Source organism: Bacillus rossius, chromosome 12 (assembly GCF_032445375.1).
Source record: "Bacillus rossius redtenbacheri isolate Brsri chromosome 12, Brsri_v3, whole genome shotgun sequence".
Lineage (NCBI taxonomy): Eukaryota > Metazoa > Arthropoda > Insecta > Phasmatodea > Bacillidae > Bacillus > Bacillus rossius.
This window is the reverse complement of record NC_086339.1, coordinates 3,201,133-3,222,345: the sequence shown is the minus strand read 5'-3', so window position 1 is coordinate 3,222,345 and position 21,213 is coordinate 3,201,133. Positions and strand designations below refer to the sequence as shown.

At 39.9% G+C, this 21,213-nt stretch overlaps 2 protein-coding genes across 2 annotated transcripts in view; one reads left to right on the top strand and one right to left on the bottom strand.

Moving 5' to 3' along the window:
* Nucleotides 1–21,213, bottom strand: part of LOC134537381 (uncharacterized) — an 843,397-nt gene that overhangs the window by 241,436 nt on the left and 580,748 nt on the right. The gene's annotated exons all lie outside the window — the stretch shown is intronic.
* Nucleotides 1–21,213, top strand: part of LOC134537167 (uncharacterized) — a 54,533-nt gene that overhangs the window by 12,982 nt on the left and 20,338 nt on the right. The window contains exon 3 of the mRNA XM_063377426.1: nt 14,937–15,046. Coding sequence (XP_063233496.1) covers nt 14,937–15,046 — 110 coding nt within the window. The remainder of the gene's footprint in view (nt 1–14,936; nt 15,047–21,213) is intronic.

Here is a 21,213-nt window from a genome sequence, read left to right as displayed (position 1 = left end):
ATTAAAGAAAACACAAAGATCTTGTTGGAACCAAATGAGTTTGTCTTTAGTTTTAACAGTGAAATATTTTGTGCTGTTTTTATGCTGCGTTTAATGCTGAATACACATTAACAAACTCCAAAACAATAAATTTGTTTCTTGAAAATTTTTTGAATCTGCATCGTCAATTGTGAACATTTTAGCCTGATGGTAGTTATGATAAATAAATTGTGATAACGATTTCAACTTATTTTTAACATTTTTTTTTTTAATTTCACTTTAATGCATTGAATATTTTTTTTGAAATTTTGTTTAATATTAACGTTTGTCTGAATGTTGGTAAATTATCTTGCATTATAAATTTATTTAACCTAAACGTTAGCAAGGCCGCTGCACTGCGTCACCAGGAGCGCTAGTGTTGATGTCGCCCCAAATGATTTCCGAGTTGCCGATACGTGTGTTTCTGCTTCGCCCTGGGATCACGTGACCGCGACAGGGGGATGGCAACAAAATGGCTCTGAAGCAGCTTGGCTTCTGGGTTGTAGCCGCGTCCTTGGCGGATAAATTCACCGACGTTTCGGTCGACGTTGCAGTCGCCATCATCAGGGAGCAGTTTACCTACTCTACTCAGTAGGTAACTGTCAGTAGGTACCTAACTGCTCCCTGATGATGGCGACTGCAATGTCGACCGAAACTTCGGTGAATTATTCGCCAATGAATAATTCACCGACGTTTCGGTCGATGTTGCAGTCGCCATCATCAGGGAGCAGTTACCAGTAGTAGGTAACCGCTACCCTGATGATGGCGACTGCAATGTCGACCGAAACGTCGGTGAATTTATTCGCCAAGGACACGGCTACAACCCTGAAGCCAAGCTACTTCAGACAACGGCCGCGAAAGCCTGAGGAAATTATTAACAAAGTGCTGTGTTTGAGCAGAGCAGCGGGCGCAGTTGCCGGCGACAGACCGCTCGGTGAGTTACGCCCCTCGTGCGGTTCGCAAGGACAGTTATGAGTCGTCACGATGATTCACCGCCAGAAACTTCCCGCCACGAGGCAGTTCAGCGCCGCAACTTCTCGCCGCTCTTCTGTTTGGGAGAAACATTCTTTCATTTTTTTAGGCGCTGCGCGGTTATTCTAAGAGGAATCGCAGAAGTGATAACTGGGACGAGATATCCTCGCAGTGACTTGCTACCCTGGCAGAGACCATGACGAGACAGGGGGGGGGGGGGGGGAAATGCATTTGCCGACTGGAGCACCCGAGAGAAACCACCAGACTACAACATCCTCCAGGTTTACCACCTACAAAAAAACTGAAAGTCAGTCACGGGGACTGTCGGCAGAGGTGGAAACTTAAAATTTTGTTTTTAAATGTGTAATATGAAATCATTTCTTCGTCAAATGTACGCAAGAAAATGATTTTGGTATTATAAATCACTAGCATGTCGGTGACGCGAACCCATAAGTTTTACCCCTAACAATAATAACTTTAAAACTAGAAGAAATTAAGTTTTTTTTTATTGAAAGAATAAAAAAATTACTAACTTAAATCTACAAATAATCAACATTATCTCTAATAAATCAATAAACTGATATTTGAAGAAATTCACATCGTAAATAAGTACACAAAAGAAAAAACATAACCTCAACTTGACTACCTACTAAAAAATATCCAATACTAGCAATATGTACCACACAATAATGTTAAAATTTCTTTGGAAAATAAACATAAAATTAAAAACTTGTATCTTTTAAAATATAATAATTTAAGTTTTATCCTTGAAATATAAAAAAATAACAAGTCACGTGACCATGTCGATGACGACTTACATGATTTTACTCTATATCCAAATCTTCCTATAGAAGTTTTCACTTCAAAAATTTTTTTGGGGGGTTGGACCCACTGGTATTCATTGTGAGACGAGTGCCATGACCACCTTTATAACATATTATGTATGTATGTGTTAGGGGCTACGGGTGGATTGCAAAGTAGGATAGCCAACATTTTTAATGATCAGGAAGTATCGGCAAATGACACTTTGAGTCTTAAAATACATAATTTTTTTTTTTACTTTTATCATTTTGCTTATAATTCACAATGACAGTTAAACGTGAATGTGTGTTAGTGTAATTTTCAATAAATATATATAATATGAGCATTTCATAAAACCATGATAATAAATATTGTTATAACCAACTATTCTCATCACTAATCACAGTCTATTCTTCTCATATTTATACAAGGCCCAAAAAATATTTTAATATTTGTTACCAACAAGTGGTGCATTTGTGAGAACTGTTAACTGTTATTTTTAAATAAATATTTTTAATTTATTTGATGGATTCACCGGCTGTGTGGCCTACTACTTGGGGACAATCAATAGAAACAAACACTACGTCGTCTCCGGCCGGGACTTGAACCCGTAACCCCTCACAAGAGACAGGCCGATGCCTGGCTCCACCCATGAAGACGAATAGACGAATCACAGACCTGTGTCTCCCCTCCCCCCCCCCCTCCCCAGAGAGTAACAACAAGGGATTGGAACGAAACGAACACAACAAAATGTGCTGATGATTGAGTCGTATTTATTCACCATGAAATTAAACACACGTTAATTTACAATAGGTGTTTCAACCTACACCATGTTCTCTGGTTCTTGTATATAATCCTCCTGCTATTACCAGGACTCGCACTCGAATAAATACTGTTGACAAACAGAGAAGAAGAAAAAACAATTAGCATAACAAGCTATTAAAACTTTATAACATTATGAAAGACTTCTTCAAAAATATCTGGTAAATATTTAGCTTGAGCCACAGACAAATATTGTAACAAGGCTGTTTAAAAGAAAACTGGCTCTTTTGCTTCATTTGCATTAATTTTCGCAGTAATTCTGGACTCGGGGTCTTGCCCGGGCTTCTGTGTTTTGTGCTGTCCCAGTGCCTCCAATAGTTAAATTTATTTTTAAACCGTTCCCCGAATATCTTCCCAGTATTAACTGCTCACACAATAAGCACGATACAACAAAATAAAATCGAATTTTTGAATATTCAATTTTTCTTTGCCATGGCTAAAATTAAAAAATATATATAAAGATCATATTGGAATTAAACATCAATTAACGTGTAAAATTATGCGCCAATTTTTGGAAGAAATACTCAGTATTATCTCGAAAAAACGTAATTAATATATGCAAAAATAACCATGGCCACGTATGTAGTATTAAAAACAATTCCTTGGCAACTGTTTTCCAAAGAATTATATTTTTTAATAGAACAGGGTTTTTTTTTTCTTTCTAAGTGGACAGCATCAGAGTTACAGAGATGATTTATACGAACGTTGTAAAGTAAAAATATTCCGTTGCGCACTGTTGAAATTGGTATTGAGGCTCGAACACAATTCCGCTAATACGTCCTTTGTCCCCAGACACGTGGCTTACTGAGAAGACAAAGAACGATCGCAGTGTTTAAAGGGAATGCCTAACGACGGGGCCTGGACTGAGTTGGCGCACTTTTAGTAACCGACTAAAAAAAAACCTGTTCCCCGATCCACAAACAGCGAGCGCGTAACTTCGTCAAAAAAAACATTTTTGGATATTCCTTCTGACTTCCGAGCGGGTTGCAAAAACGTTTAGCATGAAATTTGGATGCATTGGGATACCGTCGCCTTGTGAGCATGAAACTTTCTGTGAGTATTTTTTTTTTTTTTAAGAAATGTTCTGGATTCGCTGGCCAGTTTGTAAGATAATGGGTATTTTGCTAATGGCTTAAATAACATCGAGCCGTGTATCCCACCAGCAAAAAAAAATTATAGGATTTTTGAGTATTTTTTGACGTGATAACGTCTTATAAATCGATGAACGCCGGCTACACGCACGAAAAAGCATGACTCATTGTCACGTTCCGCCTGAGCCGAGCGTGCAAGAACCAGCCAACCACCGTGCGAGAAAGTCTTCTATAATATCAAACAGGTTTTCATCCATGTTTTCTTATGACGTTATCGCGTAAAATTATCGTCCGTAAACCGACTTTACAGACAACACCCTTTTTTTTTTAGTTATTTTTGAGTGAATTTGACACCAAGATAGCCTCCGTGACGTCATCATTGGCGGTCATTGACCCCATCCTCGATTCTCAAAGCAGAACCAGTTTCCGGATGAACTTTTAGATACTGCTCTTACCTTATTGAAGTCTCATTAGCGATCAAATTATTTCGCGAATAAAAAAGAGAGAACATGCCCCTACGAAAAGTCGATATTTGCCGTGGTAAGCCAGCGGTTGAAATGTACCTTCACGAGCAAGTAGATTGCTGACTGCAGTACTATTGAACCGTGCGGCCCCCACATGTAGTCCCTGCGGCGATCGAGGCAATGACCCCCCGGGAAAATCTTTGCGCTCGGACTCTTTGTCTACCCATCGACGGGCGGTCGCCAGCCAAGCGCTAATAGCAGTGGTTAAACGGTTCCGCCAGAATCCTTCCACGCAGAACCTGAGACATTACTTTGCTATGTGTCACGGACCACTCCTTTCCCATTTTCCACCAGCATCCATCTGCAATTACCTCGCCGTTGACCATGAGATACATAAAGCCAAAATACAAAGACCAGTAAAAATAAAAAAACAACAGGTTCCTCACAATGAAATCACATTACCAGAAATCCGGAAGTTTCGCTGACTCATTTGGTATCAGGATGAAATTCTCAGTACAAGTGAGCTTTCCTATTGGCTGATTTCTTGCTGTTGAACCTCCCCTTCTTTGGAGTGGGTCGACGTGATCCAACCGCTCTACCGCTAGCAAATGGCCCACTGGAGTAGTAAATGACCCACTGGAGTAGTAAAATGTCCACTGGAGTATTAAATGGACCTCTCGCGTAGATGAGATTGTCGAAAGAATCATAAAAGTTATTCAAGAGTAAAAATTTGTTTTTGCAGTCTACCGTGTGACCAAAATAACTACTCGAAATGTCTGTAAATTTACACATGAAGTGTTTTGCGCCAGTATAACTCTCACAACAATGTAGCTGCTGTCTATTATCGTGATCGGTGAAATTATTTTTCAACAGGACATGTTTGGTTTCCATTCCTAATATATCACTCTTATAATATTTTTAAAACAATTACTAGTTCTCCTCTTTGTGCGATGATTCGTCCCTCCCACCCCCCTTACAAAATAGTACCTAGAGATATATATAAACGAACGAATAAGGTAGAGAGTGTGCGTATGTGCTTGTTTTAGTAAAAGGATATATATGTATCACATACAGTCATCTGTAAATGCCCTGAATTATTTTATTTGCTACAAGCGCACTTGCGTTCCTCTTTGTTCAACCAGCAGCGTAGAGAGCACTGCACTTCCTGCATAGATAGCGCTACATGTTACGAATTTCATACTTCGTTCTGAGATTTAGTGTGTTCCAAATGGCAGAATTGTTTGAAGAAACAGTAACATTCACAGAGAGTTTTTTCTTTTTTGAAAACTGTCTTTTTTTTCTCTCTTTCTGCCGTTTTGCACCTTCCGATATGGGTACTTGCGAGTTGAGGTTTTGATTGCCGAAGAAGTTTCAATTCTATCACGTGTCCTGAGTTACGCGCTCTCTATTTTTTTCCCCCATTTTTCAAAGCAATATAAATGAAACCAAGGAAAAAAATCTGCATGTAGGATGACGGAAACGGGTTCCCCCCGACTGGACAGTCAGCGCCGTCATGTGTCACCGGGTGAATGCACTGCGGCTCGTCTCGGGCGGATCCGGAAGCGACTGGTCACTGAGGGCGGATACAACCCCCCTCCCCCCTTCCCCTGGGGCAACGAGGGGCGGTACTGTCCCTGCCCAGACACCAGCGGGCAGGGAGGAGGTCGCCGCTAAGAAATAAAAGAGCATCGCGGACCATCCTGCAACGGGAAACCTTCTTTTCACAGACGAGAGAGTCACACCCGAAGTTCCCCAAAGTTCAAGCTCGCTTTTTTTTCCCCGTTCTATCTCATTGTATAAACCGGTGTGGCATTAAATTTTGCTGTCGATTAGGATAGGTTAGCTACATTATAAATACTTTAAAACATTGCGGATGGTTGGTTATATTAGGTAAGTATAGCTACATTAAAAATACTGTAAAATCATTTTATGGTTGCTTAGCAAATAACTTTTTAATATGTAGCTATCCAGGGCTAGGAAACCGTTTACATGATTTCACAGTATCTTTAATGTAGCTATCCTAAACAAATCAACCGTCCACAATGTTTTAAAGTATTTGTAATGTAGCTAACCTAACCTAATTGACCATTAGCATCCTTTTATCAACACCACCATATTTATTTACAATGAACCAAAAAAAAAAAACCGAAGATGCACGATCCGGCGTTTGGCTCTCTCGCCAGTGAAAAGAATACTTCCCCCCTGCAACCCTGGTGGGGGTCGAGAGGTTGGCTACACTGCGCCCTGGCGTGGGTGTTGCGTCACCCCCCCTTCCCCAACACCTCACTCCCGCCTCATAACTCGACCGAGGGCGGGCGGAGGACATTTGCATGAGAAAGGACATGAGGCGCACCGGCGGGAGGAAGGATTTCTTCTCCGAGGTCCTGGCGGCGACGTGCAGAACTATGTACGTGGAGGACTCAGTTGTCAGAGGTGTGTTCACGTCGGCGAGGCGCGTGAACAAGGGCGAAACCAACTGGTACTTCTGGTGCGGAGTCGCCTCTAAGCCTTAAGGCTGTGAGCTGTCGCGCAGTCTTCTCGTCGTGCATCTGAGCGGTGTCTATTACATCATACGGCGGATAGATGTAGATACAAATGCAATGCAAGTCCCTTGTCTTGGGTGCTTTCAAGAGAGAACGAGACGTATAATACTCACGGGCAAATACCCTTATTGCTTGACGAATTGCATTGCAATGGAAAAATTTTATAAAAGAAAACACATCTATACTTTTACGACCTATGTGGGGAGAACTGGGTTCGTAAGGGATAGCCCAATAAAGTTTTATTGTAGTTTTATTAATTACTAATATTTACTTTAATAATAAATAATTATGATTAAAAATGCCCTATCACAAATCACTGGCACTTAAAAATGTTTACTCTTAAGTCACTCAATGTCTGTCAAGTTCCGCAGTCCTCACTCCTCACTGGAGCTAAGCTCGACAGTGGTTCGCTGGACCAAATTTTCATTGATAAAAATCATTCTTAAATCATGCGTTCCACCCATTTTCGCTTTTCTAAAAAAAAAGTTTAAAAAAGACACACGGAAAACAGAACTACTCCTCAGCCATCGGCATATTCTTAAATGATTTTCGTGGAAAGACGCCATCCGGATGTGTTGGGAAGTTTCCTAATCCTCCTGATGCCTGCCCGGGCAGGCGGGGCCATGACTGCCTGACTCTGGAAGCCGATTGGGCGGTTCAAAAACCACAACAAAGAAAAAGCCATGTAAAATAGAAAGAATAAAAAAACATTTTGTATTTTTCCACCATTCCACTACCTTTCCGTATACATATTTTAATAATGAGAGAAATACTGAGGTTAAAACAAATCAGATTGCATCATTCGAAAGAGCGTTAAATTTTGCGTTAGACAATCGCAGATTTCAATATTCAGAGTCAGTTTAAATTTAGCCATAATCTGTTAAAACGTTTGAGAATTTTAAAAGTTAAAATTGTTGAAAAAAATCTGGACATTCCATTAATTTCTTTTAAATTCGTCAATTTTTATTATATAGTTATAACTTTGTGACAAAACTTTTTTTTTTCACTTATAGTAAGGTATTTGAAGCAATGATAAATTTAATACAGTATATTTGTTTAATTGGACATGCAAGCAAGCAAGGCGTATAGCCTGCCTTCAGGCGGCAATACTCACACAAACATTTATACAGTACGTTACACACGTAACATGTTTGCAGAGATGAAGATAAATTTACTAAGTTTTCTGGATGATTTGTAACCAATGATCTTCATATAATTTAAGGTGAAAACTTTGACAGAGCAGCGCACCCGACTTCTCGCTCTGGGTCCGAGTGGCTGCACGAATCAGGGATTAACATCCCGGGCGTCAGGTGATAAGTGTTGCAAATCTCTAAAAAAAAATTGGTTGTCTGTAAAGTCGGTTTACGGACGATAGTTTAACGTGACAACGTCATAACAAAACATTGATGAAATGATTGCATACTTTTACGAATAAAATTGAATAATTTTTATTATAATAATAAAAGAATAAATACTTGAAATTATACAAGTAATCAGATTTTTAAAATGCAAGAATAATTAACCTTTTATTGCCGAAATTGTTGTTGTAATAAGCAATGAAAATCACGTTTTCATTTCACTTTATAAACAGTCGATGAAACAGTTCACGTGTAGATGACTTGTACTTAATTTTAAAAACTGGCGTTTAGCTATAAAGTTTAAATATAATTATGAACAAGTTTTATATATAAATAAACTGTAATCAAATATCTATCATCAATTATATGAATCACCATAATTTTTTAGTCAATTGTAAAATAACCTATTATTACTGCACTCGCCGACAGCGTAACGGAACAATGAGCGTAACGGAACACAGCGTAACAGAACAATGTGCGTAACGGGACACTTTTTCGTACGTGCAGCCGGCGTTCATCGATTTATTAGACGTTGTCACGTCAATAAACACACGTTGGTTAATCGGTAGCTCCGTTCGTTTTCTCCGGCGATTAGCGGTTAAGGAAACGGAGCTTCTGGCGTCCCGAGCCCTGCGTCTCTGCTAACTGCCTCTACTCGCGTCGCGAGTGACGCATGTGCCGGAATGTTTAATGAGTCCCCCCCCCTAACGTCTCCCCTCCCTCACTCGCTTCCCCCTTGCCATTTACAGGACGATTCACTCAGCTGCTGCTCTGGAGTGTGTTTTCATTGTGAGCGCGGTTCGATTCCTCCCCCCCCCTGCCCTCCTTCCCGGGGTCGATGGTGGGCCCTGTAGCCCTACACGGTAGCCACCCTTGCCCACACACTGGTCAGGGGCGTATCTGTGTCGGCGAGGCGGGACTAGCTTCTAGCGCGGTGTCGCCTCTGGACTGGCGCGCAGTCTTCTCGTCGTGCATATGAGCGGTGACCGTAACATCACGTGGTGTAATGCAAGTCCCTTGAGTGCTTGTATGCCTAATAATTACTCTGAAAATGCGTATCTTAGGAATTTTAACTATTTTGAAAATACTGCTGAAGAACTTAATCCTACAATGCATTATTTTTTTCCATCTTAGTGAAATTATTTTTCTGGAATTAAACATACTCCTGAAAATGAAATTAATTAATTGAAATTTCACACTGGAAAATAAAACTTGTTATTAACAGCTCAGATAATGGTAGCAGAGCGGTTCATAAATGCATCACTGCAGCCCGTTGGCCACACAGAAAAATAGATTTAGTAGAGAAGCACGAAAAAGTCTAATTCATATTCGAATCACCATGCACTGTAGGGTTAATTCGGAATCATAACTATTCTTTTTTTTTTTTTTGGCCCTCGGCGAATTCTGAAATGGTTTTCGTAAACAGATAGCACTCGGTTATCTGGAGCAGTTGTCAACTCGGGTTGTTTTTCCTTCATCTGTGCGCACTGAGTGTGAGTCCGGGCTGGGAGTGCTAAGAGTATTAACACTTGGAATAATTTCTAAATTTATTTTCCCCATTGCCTTTCTTCTAGTTTCAAAATTGTTTAAATTGGAATAATTACTTAAATATAAATTTTTTAATATTTCGTCAGCGAGAGTTAATTTATCCAGTTCGAGAAACTTGTCACAAGTAGTTCCCATTCCCACCAACAGATGTCAATACGCGTTGAGGTAAATATGTGGGATGTGGGTTGCTCTCTCACGATTGCAAGAGAAGGAGGGCTCCGCTAGATAGACAGCAAGGAGAAGGAAGTTCGTCTTGCATTATAGTGTTTATCAGCTGTCTCAAGGCATAGTACTCGACTCAGTATTGTATCCTATTTAGTTTGAATTTCACATGATAAAAAAAATTTAAGTGCTGATTTGGTAACAGGAAGTCGCCAATAAAACGAAACTCTGAATACAATTGCATGTCTCATTTAGGGAAAAATAATGCATACAGAAATTTTTTTCTAAGTAACAACCAGAAGCACGCGGGAAGACTAACTGAAGTCTTGAAAATCCATCTCAGTGTATACATTAAGACAAACCACCACCACTACTGCCCAGCTCCAGGGCTGGGAACTACTTTTATATACTACTTACATAACTATCATAAAACGACCGGTAGGATCAGATTTTACATTTTTGTCGAAATTTTACCTAACCCTAAAAATATGTGTAAAAATTGTAATACGGGTGTAATTATTGTAGGCTTTCATCAAACCGGTCGGACAACGTAATACAGGATGTCCACAAAAGAACGTCCAAGTTTCAATCATATATAACATTTTAATTTAGACTGACTTGATGTAAGCTTTTGGACATACGCCATTGCTAAGCACATTTATGTCTGTAGAAGAAAACTACAAAAAACCTAAAAGACAAAAACACAAATTAAGCAAAAAAAGTGCTGTTGTCAACAGGATATAAACACCACATAATATTCCATAACAGGAATATGGTAAAAAAACAAAGAAAAACAAAGAAAAAATGGACTAAGAACGAAAAAAAACACAAACGATGACAGCACAAAAATATTGAACCCAAAAAAATTCAGCACAACAGTTTAAACGAGACAAAAACACGACAAAACGAAAAGACGAAACAAACACAATAGTTTTCCAAAACAGAAGATAACTAAAAAAAAAACCGCTATTCGCAACAAATCTTACATAAAATTGAAGGTAAACTTCTCTACGGCCAGGTGCTCCATCCTGAAATTCCAGATTCACTCTTAGCAAGTTGCAGAACACTCAGGAGTCGCCATTTTGATTACTACTCGCGCATGCGATTATCTAAGGTTGTCTGAAGCAGCTTGGCTTCTGGGTTGTAGCCGTGTCCTTGGCGAATAATTCACCGACGTTTCTGGTCGACATTGCAGTCGCCATCATCAGGAAGCAGTCACCTAGGTAACTGCTTCCCCGATGATGACGACTGCAATGTCGACCGAAACGTCAGTGAATTTATTCGCCAAGGACGCGGCTACAACCCAGAAGCCAAGCTACTTCAGACAATGGCCGTGAAAGCCTGCGAACTTTGTTGAAGTTGTTTTAGTTGCTCTTTGATTGTGACCTTGAACCACAACAATAATATGTGTCGAGCATGCCACAGCTGTTTGCCAGCTGTTTCACCCACTAGAGGCGGTAAGATACGCACAAACTGTTTACCAACGAAGAGCTGTGTTTTTGTTGTAAACGATGTCAGCAATATTGTTAGTGAATTTAACATAGGTACTGTAAATAACTGCAAGTGTAAAACCCAATTTGTACGTTTAGACGTTCCCCCAATCAACTAACATTTCCTGCACAACATTCAGAACTTAGTTCCTCTTCCTTGAAGATGAAGATGAACTGAGAAAAAAATTGGTTGTCTGTAAAGTCGGTTTACGGACGATAGTTTAACGTGACAACGTTATAACAAAACATTGATGAAATGATTGCATACTTTATGAATAAAATTGAATCGTTTTTATTTTAATAATAAAAGAATAAATACTTGAAATTATACTAGTAAATATATATTTTAAAATGCAAGAATAATTAACCTTTATTGCCGAAATTGTCGTTGTAATAAGCAATGAAAACCACACTAACTTTTCACTTCACTTTATAAACAGTCGAGTGGAATAGAGATAGATGCGGCGCAAGCGTGCAATGAGCCTAACGTGACACAGCTTAACGGAACAATGTGCGTAACGGGACACTTTATCGTGCGTGCAGCCGGCGTTCATCGATTTATTAGACGTTGTCACGTCGAAAGCAGGGGTGGCCATGCGTACTACTTAGTTAGTGATGTAACGAATATTCGAGTATTTATTATTATTGACATTCGCATTAGCAAAATTCGTGCGAACATTTTGCGAATGTGAATATAAGAGGAAAATTATTATTATGTTTTAATGTGAAAGTTATATTAAACATGCTCTGGGACACGGCTTCGTGGCCGCGGCGAGCAGGTACCGTGTTCCAGGGGAGTGTGGTTCTTGCACCGGCCGGTAGGGTGTGTCACAAGGGGGGGGGGGGGAGTCGAGGACGCTTCGAGGGCCCGCGCGGTAACGCAAGAACAACAAGCAGCGCTCCTGGCGGCCGGGAGGGGAAACACGCCTCCACGCCTCCCGCGCCGGGTTCGAGTGGCTCCTCGCGGCAGAGTTCCGCGCGCCACTTCCACGCTCGGCCGACTTCAACGAACACAAACAACCGGCCCGGTTTCCGCTTTAAAAACCAGCGGCGGCGGCGGCGGGCGCCTCGGTGCCTTCCCTGCTCGCCGCACGTCATCTCGTACGGATCACCACCTGAGGAGTGGAAGTGTTGACGTGATAAACGTCTTATAAATCGATGAACGCCGGCTGCACGCACGAAAAAAATTTGTCACGTTCCACCTGAGCCCGAGCGTGCGAGGACCGGCCACAACCACCGTGCGAGGAAAATCTTCTATAATATCAAACAGGTTAAGGCGGGCTTTTTTAAAAACTAATTAGTCGTTATTATATTCAAACACATTATTTAAATTAAATTTGCAATAAACTGTAAATAATATTTGAAAATTAAAAAAAAGTATGGAATTTTTCATCAATGTTTTCTTATGTCGTTATCACGTAAAATTATCGTCCGTAAACCGACTTTACAGACAACCCCCTTTTTTTTTTTAGTTGTATTCATCGCGGGGAAACGTACACGGATATGTGTTCAGATGACGTATTTCGGACTTGGCAGGCTAAAGACGTATTAAATCATTCTCTCTAGGGTGGTAGGTATAGTTGGCATGGTCCCCACAAGGGTGGGGCTGTATGGACCCTTGGGTACAGGGCCCGGACCCATCCCTGTTTATTTTTAAACCTTTAACTAATATAAATTTTTTACAAATTTGAAAAATACGTATTGAATATTTTAAAAATAAAGCTTAGTTTGGACTTACAAAATAGTAACCATGATTATACCCTGTATTTCAAGATTAAACAATATTCTAAAAAGAGTGTAGGTAAGAAATAACCATGCAATTATAATTTAGCACGTGACTGTAACATTTTCCCCCCCTCCCCGTCTCCAATCCTGGGTCCAGGGGCTCGTAATCGAATGTGGGGGGGGGGGGGCATGATCGCAGGGTAAGTCCAAGGGAGGGTGTTCAAACACCCCTGAGACATGCCCCAAGTTAACTCCAGAAGTCGGGCCTCCTTCCGGATTTAATTTCCATCGTTGGTTCGGAGGTTATTTTTTTAAGGGGTTTCTTACTGGCTAAGAGCCTGTCAAAGGCGTTCTATACAGTTCGTCATCCAGTCGCATAACATAAGCTTGTCTCGGGGGCCGAGGGTCGTATGCAGATATTCATTTCGAGGGGGAGGGGGGCTGACAGATACACTTTTCTTTCTCAAGGGTGGGTTATAGATTTTTAGGATTTCTGGGGAGGGGATATAAGCCACCTTCCCCCCTTATCCCCCCCTCCTTTGCGTAAGCCATTGTAGCTCCCCCACGACATTATATATATATATAGTGTGTAAACCGTGTGTACAATTCCACTCCCTTACCCCTTCCCAAAAAAAAAACCATGCTTCTTGGAGTATGACAGTGACGTTAATATTCTCTAAATTTTTAATATATATTCTACAATCCGGTTGGGTTTTTGTAACAGCTCAAATTGTCTATATTGTAATAACTGGCCTGTTAATAATCTCACTTGCCTGGCATGTTGTCTCTGTGCCAATTGAAACCATGCAGTTTTGAATTTCTGAGTTCCATTGAAGTGAGTTCTATCACAAAATAAAAAAAAAGGTAAATTATTTATCATATGTAAGCACGGTGAAGACTAGCCCGAGGTTAATTACACCGCGGGATATTAGGATATTAGGATCTCCGGTTGTGTTACGTTTGGTACCTTGGTTCCCGTTCAAGCATTAGTGTAAGTATGTACAGTACACTCCCGATTATCCGCCAAATTAAGTGGCAGGGCCACCGCGGATGTTGAAAATCGCGGATAATCCGCAAAAGAGCCGAAAATGGGGACAAAAAAAAAGGAAACATTAATTTCTACTTAAAAATCTAAAAATTTATGTTCAGTAAAAGTTACAATTAACAGTAAAAATATTTTAATGATGTTAAAATGTTAGTATTTTACTGAATAATTAACATACAATACATTTCAGTACTGTAAACATAAAAGTGCTCGGTACTTGCTTCGTAACAAGGATTCAGTACTGTACGTACTCAGAGACTTCATTAGACACTAAAAAAAGCAACCATACGATTATAAACAAAGCGCGACAGAGACAAAAATAGCAACGCATGCCATCCTACTGCGTGAGTTCCGAGAAGGCTTGTGGCGTTTTACTGTATACTGCACACAATACACTCGTCAGTAGAGTTCAAATTTGCTCACTTGTAATAAAATACAGATTTACATATTTGCTGTATTTTTTTCGTAGCAGCCACGGATAATAGGGAGTTTACTGTATTGAGATTATAATATATCACACTCCACTGTTTCTGGAACTCTCTCTTCGAGTTGGATCAAAACACTCTCTGTGAACTAGCGACGTTGGAGATCCAACGTAGACTGTTGTTGCCCTGTGTTCCCGCTCGTAATTTTTTTCCCCCCTGGAATCTTTACAATGGCGCGTATTTACAAGTTCTCATTCAGTTACCAACGCCCACGGCCAATAATCGTTCCGGATGCAGAGCTGCGCTTGAAAAGTCTCCGATACGAAACAATCGATACTGCCCTGATTGTCCTCCACTGGCGAGATTGCCGCGTCCATTATGAACGAGGCAGGGCCAACTCGCCCTTGTGAATTTTTGACGAGGGAACTCAAAGATAACTGTGTGTCTCTTTTTTTTGTTTTGGTTTTTGCAGGTGGGCCCGTGTCGGAAGAGGACGAGTCTACAAACGAAGTAGTGCCGCTGGAAATCCTGTTAAAGAGAGCGGTGAGTTATCAGCGCTACTTCAAAGCATTCAACTCCCGGGTCATCAGCTTTATAAACAGATTTACTGTCGAGAGCGGGAAAAAAAATATGCAGCGTGCGAATTTCGAATGTACATATGTATGTTGTACTGCGAATTCTAGCTCATTTGTAATCTTTTGAAGTCAACTTTTTTTTTTTTAAAAAAAAAGAATGTCCACCGTGCGTCATTGCAAAAGGGTTATCCTGTAGTTGTCCAACTTCTAAAAAATGATATGAATTTTGACACCAGAAAATTTGCGAAGAAAATATTTTAGAGAAGTATTTATCATGGTAATTGTGAAGAGTTTCGCTTCTGGAATTTTTTTAACTCTTGTTCGTGATGGGTCAATTAATTGTTAAAAATATGGGATTTTTAATCAGGGTTGACTGATTCCAAACACAGTTTAATAATATGGTTTAAACAAGTAGTTTTTTTCTTTAAAATAGTATTATTTTTTTAATGGAATATCTAATTCCACTCTTATAACAACAAAAGTTTGGTCATTAATGTTTCTTAAGATTTACAGGAACAAAAAACTAATCAAACTAATCAATATATTATCTTCTATTTATTTTAATAATTTGTAAAATATACCCAGCTAAATACTACCTACTATAAAATTAGAAATATTAAATAGTTAATTCTTATTCTGTGGGAAATCCCCGATTGTACTGTAAATCCACATTGTGTGCGAAACACCCATTCTATGGGGAATCCTCTTCCTGTGGAGGAATACTCTTTCTGTGGTTAAGTCCCAGTCAGATGTGCAGATTTGCTGGACTCAGTACTTTGATGTTATAAAAATTTTATTTCAACATAAGTGGTAGAAAGCGGGATGTTAAATGGCTTTCATTTGAACCTGGTTTAAACCTTAAAAAACCTGTTTCAAACCAAAAAAAATACATATTGTTTGGTTTTAAAAAAAAATCTTTTTTTAAACCTGCGTTTATTGCTAATTATAAAAACACAATGTGAATTCGTGGGTTGGATCATTTTCGAGATTACTATTCAATTGTGTAGTTCCACGACCATTTTGATTTTTACATGCAGCATAATTCGTCAAGTACAAAAAACTAACAGTGGTTGTGTTTTCTTTTTGTTTCAGTCAAATCTCGGAGGCAGAGTGAGTATATTTTCATAACTTAATTTAGTTGCATGGTATTGCGAATAGGAACCTCGTGTGCGTGACTCCCAAGCAGATGTCGACCCAGAAGTAACACAGTACAGAATGTCACATGGCCCAATCAAGGGGCGCGAGAAAGGTCCTGAGCAGAGAGCGACTGTGTACAACAGTGGTATAATTCACATTACGTTTCATTTGATGTAAGCTTTTGGACATACGCCATTGCTAAGCACATGTATGTCTGTAGAAGAAACCAAAAAAAAACCAAAAGACAAAAACACAAATTAAGCATAAAAATTGCTGTTGTCAACAGAATATAAACACCACATAATATTCCATAACAGGAATATGGTCAAAAAACAAAGAAAAACAAAGAACAATGGACTAAGAGAACGAAAAAAAAACCACAAATGATGACAGCACAAAAATATTGAACCCAAAAAAATTCAACACAACAGTTGAAACGAGGCAAAAACACGAAAAAACTAAAAGACGAAACAAACAGCAATTTTTTTCTTAATTTGTGATTTTGACTTTTGGGTATTTTTTTAGTTTTATTCTACAGATATACACGTGCTTAGCAATGGCGTATGTCCAAAAGCTTACATCAAGTCATGCACTCCCATTGCACAAATCTTTCAAAGATCACATTACGTTTATTGACCAATTTATGACACTTCATAAAACCATAGCATTAACATAATATCTAACTATATGGCTTGAAAGATTCAAAAAAAACTTACAGCAAGCTCGCTACCATATCATCCTAATAATTACAAAAGTGACTGTACGCGCAAACTTTGTATCACATGTCCGTTCATTGTCTTCCGATTCCATTCGCGGAAAGAACTACTGCTGCCAAATGCCGCATGCCGAGTAGTTAAGTGTAGTTCGGGTATTCCTGTCGACGCCGAGCCTGGAGTACAGAAGAGCTGGGCCGGGGAGGGAAGTTAGCGCGTGACTGTTGGCAGTATCTCCTTGAGGGCCAATCGGCGCGCTAACAAAGTGTCCGCTCCCGCCCTAGGAGGTCCCCCGCCGCGGGCGCCACGCGCAATTACCTTCGTGCAACACCCGGGCCCGCCCTTCCGGGGGGCTCTGCCCCCTTGCCACCTCGTCCCCTTGTCCCCAGACACCTGCCCCCCATGCCCCTGTCGCTTCCACGGCCCGAGGTAACACTCATGAGTAGGGGGGGGGGGGCCAAAAGGTGCATCACACTTACCTCAGTCCTAGAGCGGGGGCCCTCCCCTGGAAAAATTTAGAATTTTAGATGCAAAATTGTGCTATTTATTGAGTTTCCGAACCAAAATATTAAATATAACATTCCAAGAATTTTATGACGTAGTACGTAATATATTATATGGATTAAAATATCGTTGGTAGTGGGTGACAAATAGCCTAACCCATGTGATCTACCCCCTAAGCTTCGGTCTTGGAATTTAATGTCAATAGATATGATTTTCTAATCAATGTGATCGCCAGCGCAACGTTTGTAACTACTGGTTGAGAAGAATACTGCTAGGACCAAACATTTATTCTGGGAAAAGGAGGGTGCGAAATGCTACTCTCGCCCCCCCCCCCCCCCCCCCCTCTTCCGACGACCCTGCTCACCCGCGCGTCGCCGGGGACTCGGTGTTTGAACACCGCAGCAGACAAAAAATCTAGCTTCCTTTAAGTACAGGCTGAAAAAACATCTTTAACAACTGCTTACCATGACCACTTCACCGCTACCCTACTGCTTGAATCTGTGTGTGAATGTGCGAGTGACTTTTGTAATAGAATCGTTTGTAATATTTGAACATTGAGTTAAAATTTTAATTTGTTCTCTAAATATTTAGTCAACATCTAATCATATCATGCTTAATTTTTTTAATATTCCACTATTTGATGTAATTGCAGAAAAGTGTTAAAGTGTAAGAAAAGGCGTACCGCCTTAACTTCGCCACCAATAAAGACGATAAATAAATAATCAGTTGGCAATAGTTTCGCAATTATCATCATGGTTGTCCACACTGATGCTCACTGTCTCCAAGATGGAGCACCGCCATTATGCGTCTTGCTTCTGTATCCGATTCGTCTTCTTTAAAAAATAAATGCGAGCGAGTGTTTCAGTACTCGCCATTGATGTGTAACATCTAACCTCGTTACGAGCAACTTTATGTCGTGGACTTAGTGGAAAAAGTCGGTAAGTCCAATTTCTGGAAAAAGACTGTTAGTTCACTTACCAAGTTTTGCTTGCCCAGAATAGCGTTATAATGGACTTGCCGAAATAAAGCTAGAAGAAAACGTCCACAATCATTCATTATTTGGACTTCCAAACGTTTTCTTGGCGAAGATATTGCCCTTACAACTTCATCTGTGAAGTTAACTCATTTTCACAAAAAAAAGTGGACTTACCAACTTTTTCCACTAAGCCCACGATGTGTTATGTTGCAAATACACTCAATATTATGTTTGCCGCGTGACTTGAGGAGTGCATGTAGGGTCACTGTAACTTGTGAAAAAAAATAAACGTTCAGAGATTCTCTTTTGACCGAAAATAGTTTCAGGTAAATCAGCCGAACCGTTCAGTTTTTAATGATTTTTTTTTTGAAAGTGTAACATACGTGAAGAAGCTTGGTTTCTGAGTTGTAGCCGCGTCCTTGGCGAATAATTCAACCGGCGTTTCGGTCGACGTTGCAGTCGCCATCATCAGGAAGCAGTTACCTTGTAACCAGTAGGTAACTGCTCCCTGATGATGGCGACTGCGATGTCGACCGAAACGTCGGTGAATAATGTAGGTACCTGCTCCCTGATGTTGGCGACTAACGATGTCGACAGAAACGTCGGGGAATTATTCGCCTTGGACACGGCTACAGCCCAGAAGCCGAGCTGCTTCAGACATCGGCCGTGAAAGCCTCGGGAACATTGTAACGTACACGCGCACCCTACATGCAGGGCGGGAGACAGGCGGAATTAGCGCCGGGCCTAACGGGGCTCCAAGCCGCGAGTGTTAATTAAAGAGCCGGGGTGCGGTATCAGCCCAGCCATTCATCACCGGCCGGGGCGACGGCAGCGCTCGCTGCGGGCCTAGCGGCAACCTTGCTGCGCGCTCGGGTCTTAACGTCTCGTGCGAGTCCGGCGTCAGCTCTTGTTCCGTCCACGTCTCACAGCTCAGAGGGGAGGCCTTCTTTCCACAGACGAGACAGCCGAAACCCGAAGTTCCCCGAAGTTCGTGCTTTTTTGACGTGACAACGTCTAATAAATCAATGAACGCCGGCCGCACGCATGAAAAAGTGTCCAGTTACACACATTGTCCCGTTATGCCGTGTCCCGTTACGCTCAATGTACGCTTGCGCCGCATCTATCTCTCTTCCACTCGATTGGAACAACCATCGATTTGACTTTTTCGAGGCACATTAAACTTGAAACACACCCATTCGTTTCCTACTTTTCCCATCATCGTCCTATCCCTAAAAGATTAACACAGATTGGAAGAAGTTAAATAGCATAACACGTACAAAATTTATAGTTAAATTAATCTCTTCGTTAAAGTAATAAACATATTTGAATTAATCAGTGCAAATAAAAGTAAATTTATTAATTAAGTTGTAGATTTCATTTCACTCCTTCTTTGTATCCATACAAAATAGTGATAATTCAACAAAAATGATTCAATTTTATTCATAAAAGTATGCAATCATTTGATCAATGTTTTGTTATGACGTTGTCACGTTAAACCATCGTCCGTAAACCGACTTTACAGACAACCAATAATTTTTTTCCGTATCTTCAATGTAGCTATCCTAACCAAATCAACCGTCCAAAATTTTTTGAAAGTATTTATAATGTAGCTAACCTAACCTAATTGACCATTAGTATCCTTTTATCAACACCGCCATATTTATTTACAATGAACCAAAAAATAAAAACCGAAGATGCACGATCGGGCGTTTGGCTCTCTCGTCTGTGAAAAGAAGGATTCCCAGCTCAGAGCAAGTATCTGCCACCCTGGCCTTCGCCAATTGCTTACCCTGTTCGTGTTCGAATTGACGGATTTCGTTCGACCCGATTTGGTACACAACATTTTCCTATTCGTAATTCGTAATTTCTATTGTCTTTTAAGATACAATATTACGAATGCGCCAGTTTAGATTTAACCTTAATAATGTAACCTCCTTTTCCATAAATATATCGGAGTGGGACACAAGGAGTTTAATATACTATATACTAGCTCAAGTGAATATGTAAGTGCTATGGCACACAAGTTTATTACATCAATTACAACAAGCTTCATCAAACACATGATGGACGGCTTCACAACACGGGCTTTGCGCCTCTCAGACCAAGTCTGTAAACACACAATCGTACAGCATTGGACCGAGCCTTAACACGATTTTATACAATACCCTTACTCAACTTACCGGAACTGACTCTGTAATTACAAGTTTTGCTGGCTGTCGAATTATTACCTGTACCTGAGTCAGCAAACCACGCCGTAATAAAATAAATAATATTCACTACATATAATTTCTTTCAGGAAAATATTTTAGAAAATTGGTATTTAGGGTAACTAATTGTTATGTGTATTACAAAGGAAACAATAACTGTCTCGAACATAAAGTTGCTTTTGAAGAATTTGAGTTAAGTATTAATTAACTGAATACGTGATTTTTTAACTCTGAAAACTATTTTTAAATATTTTTAATTTATATTTATAATCCTCAGAAAAGTATTTTTTTTTTGCGAAAGCATATTACATACATATTACAAAATTACGAATTGATCAACAATACATCTGACTACACAGAAAAAAATAATAATTCTGTAATTTTACAAATGATTACTTTGGAAAACAGTTGTCAATAAATAGTTTGAAACACTAAAATAATGATATTGTAAATTTTTACAACACATGGCTATGGTTAGTTTTGTATATATGAAATACGTTTTTCGAGATAATACTGATATTTCTTACAACAATTGGCGCATAATATTTATTTTAATTTATGTTTCATTCAAAAAAATTATTATGGAAAGGGTAAATGAATATTCAACAATTTGACTTTATTTTATTGTATCATGCTT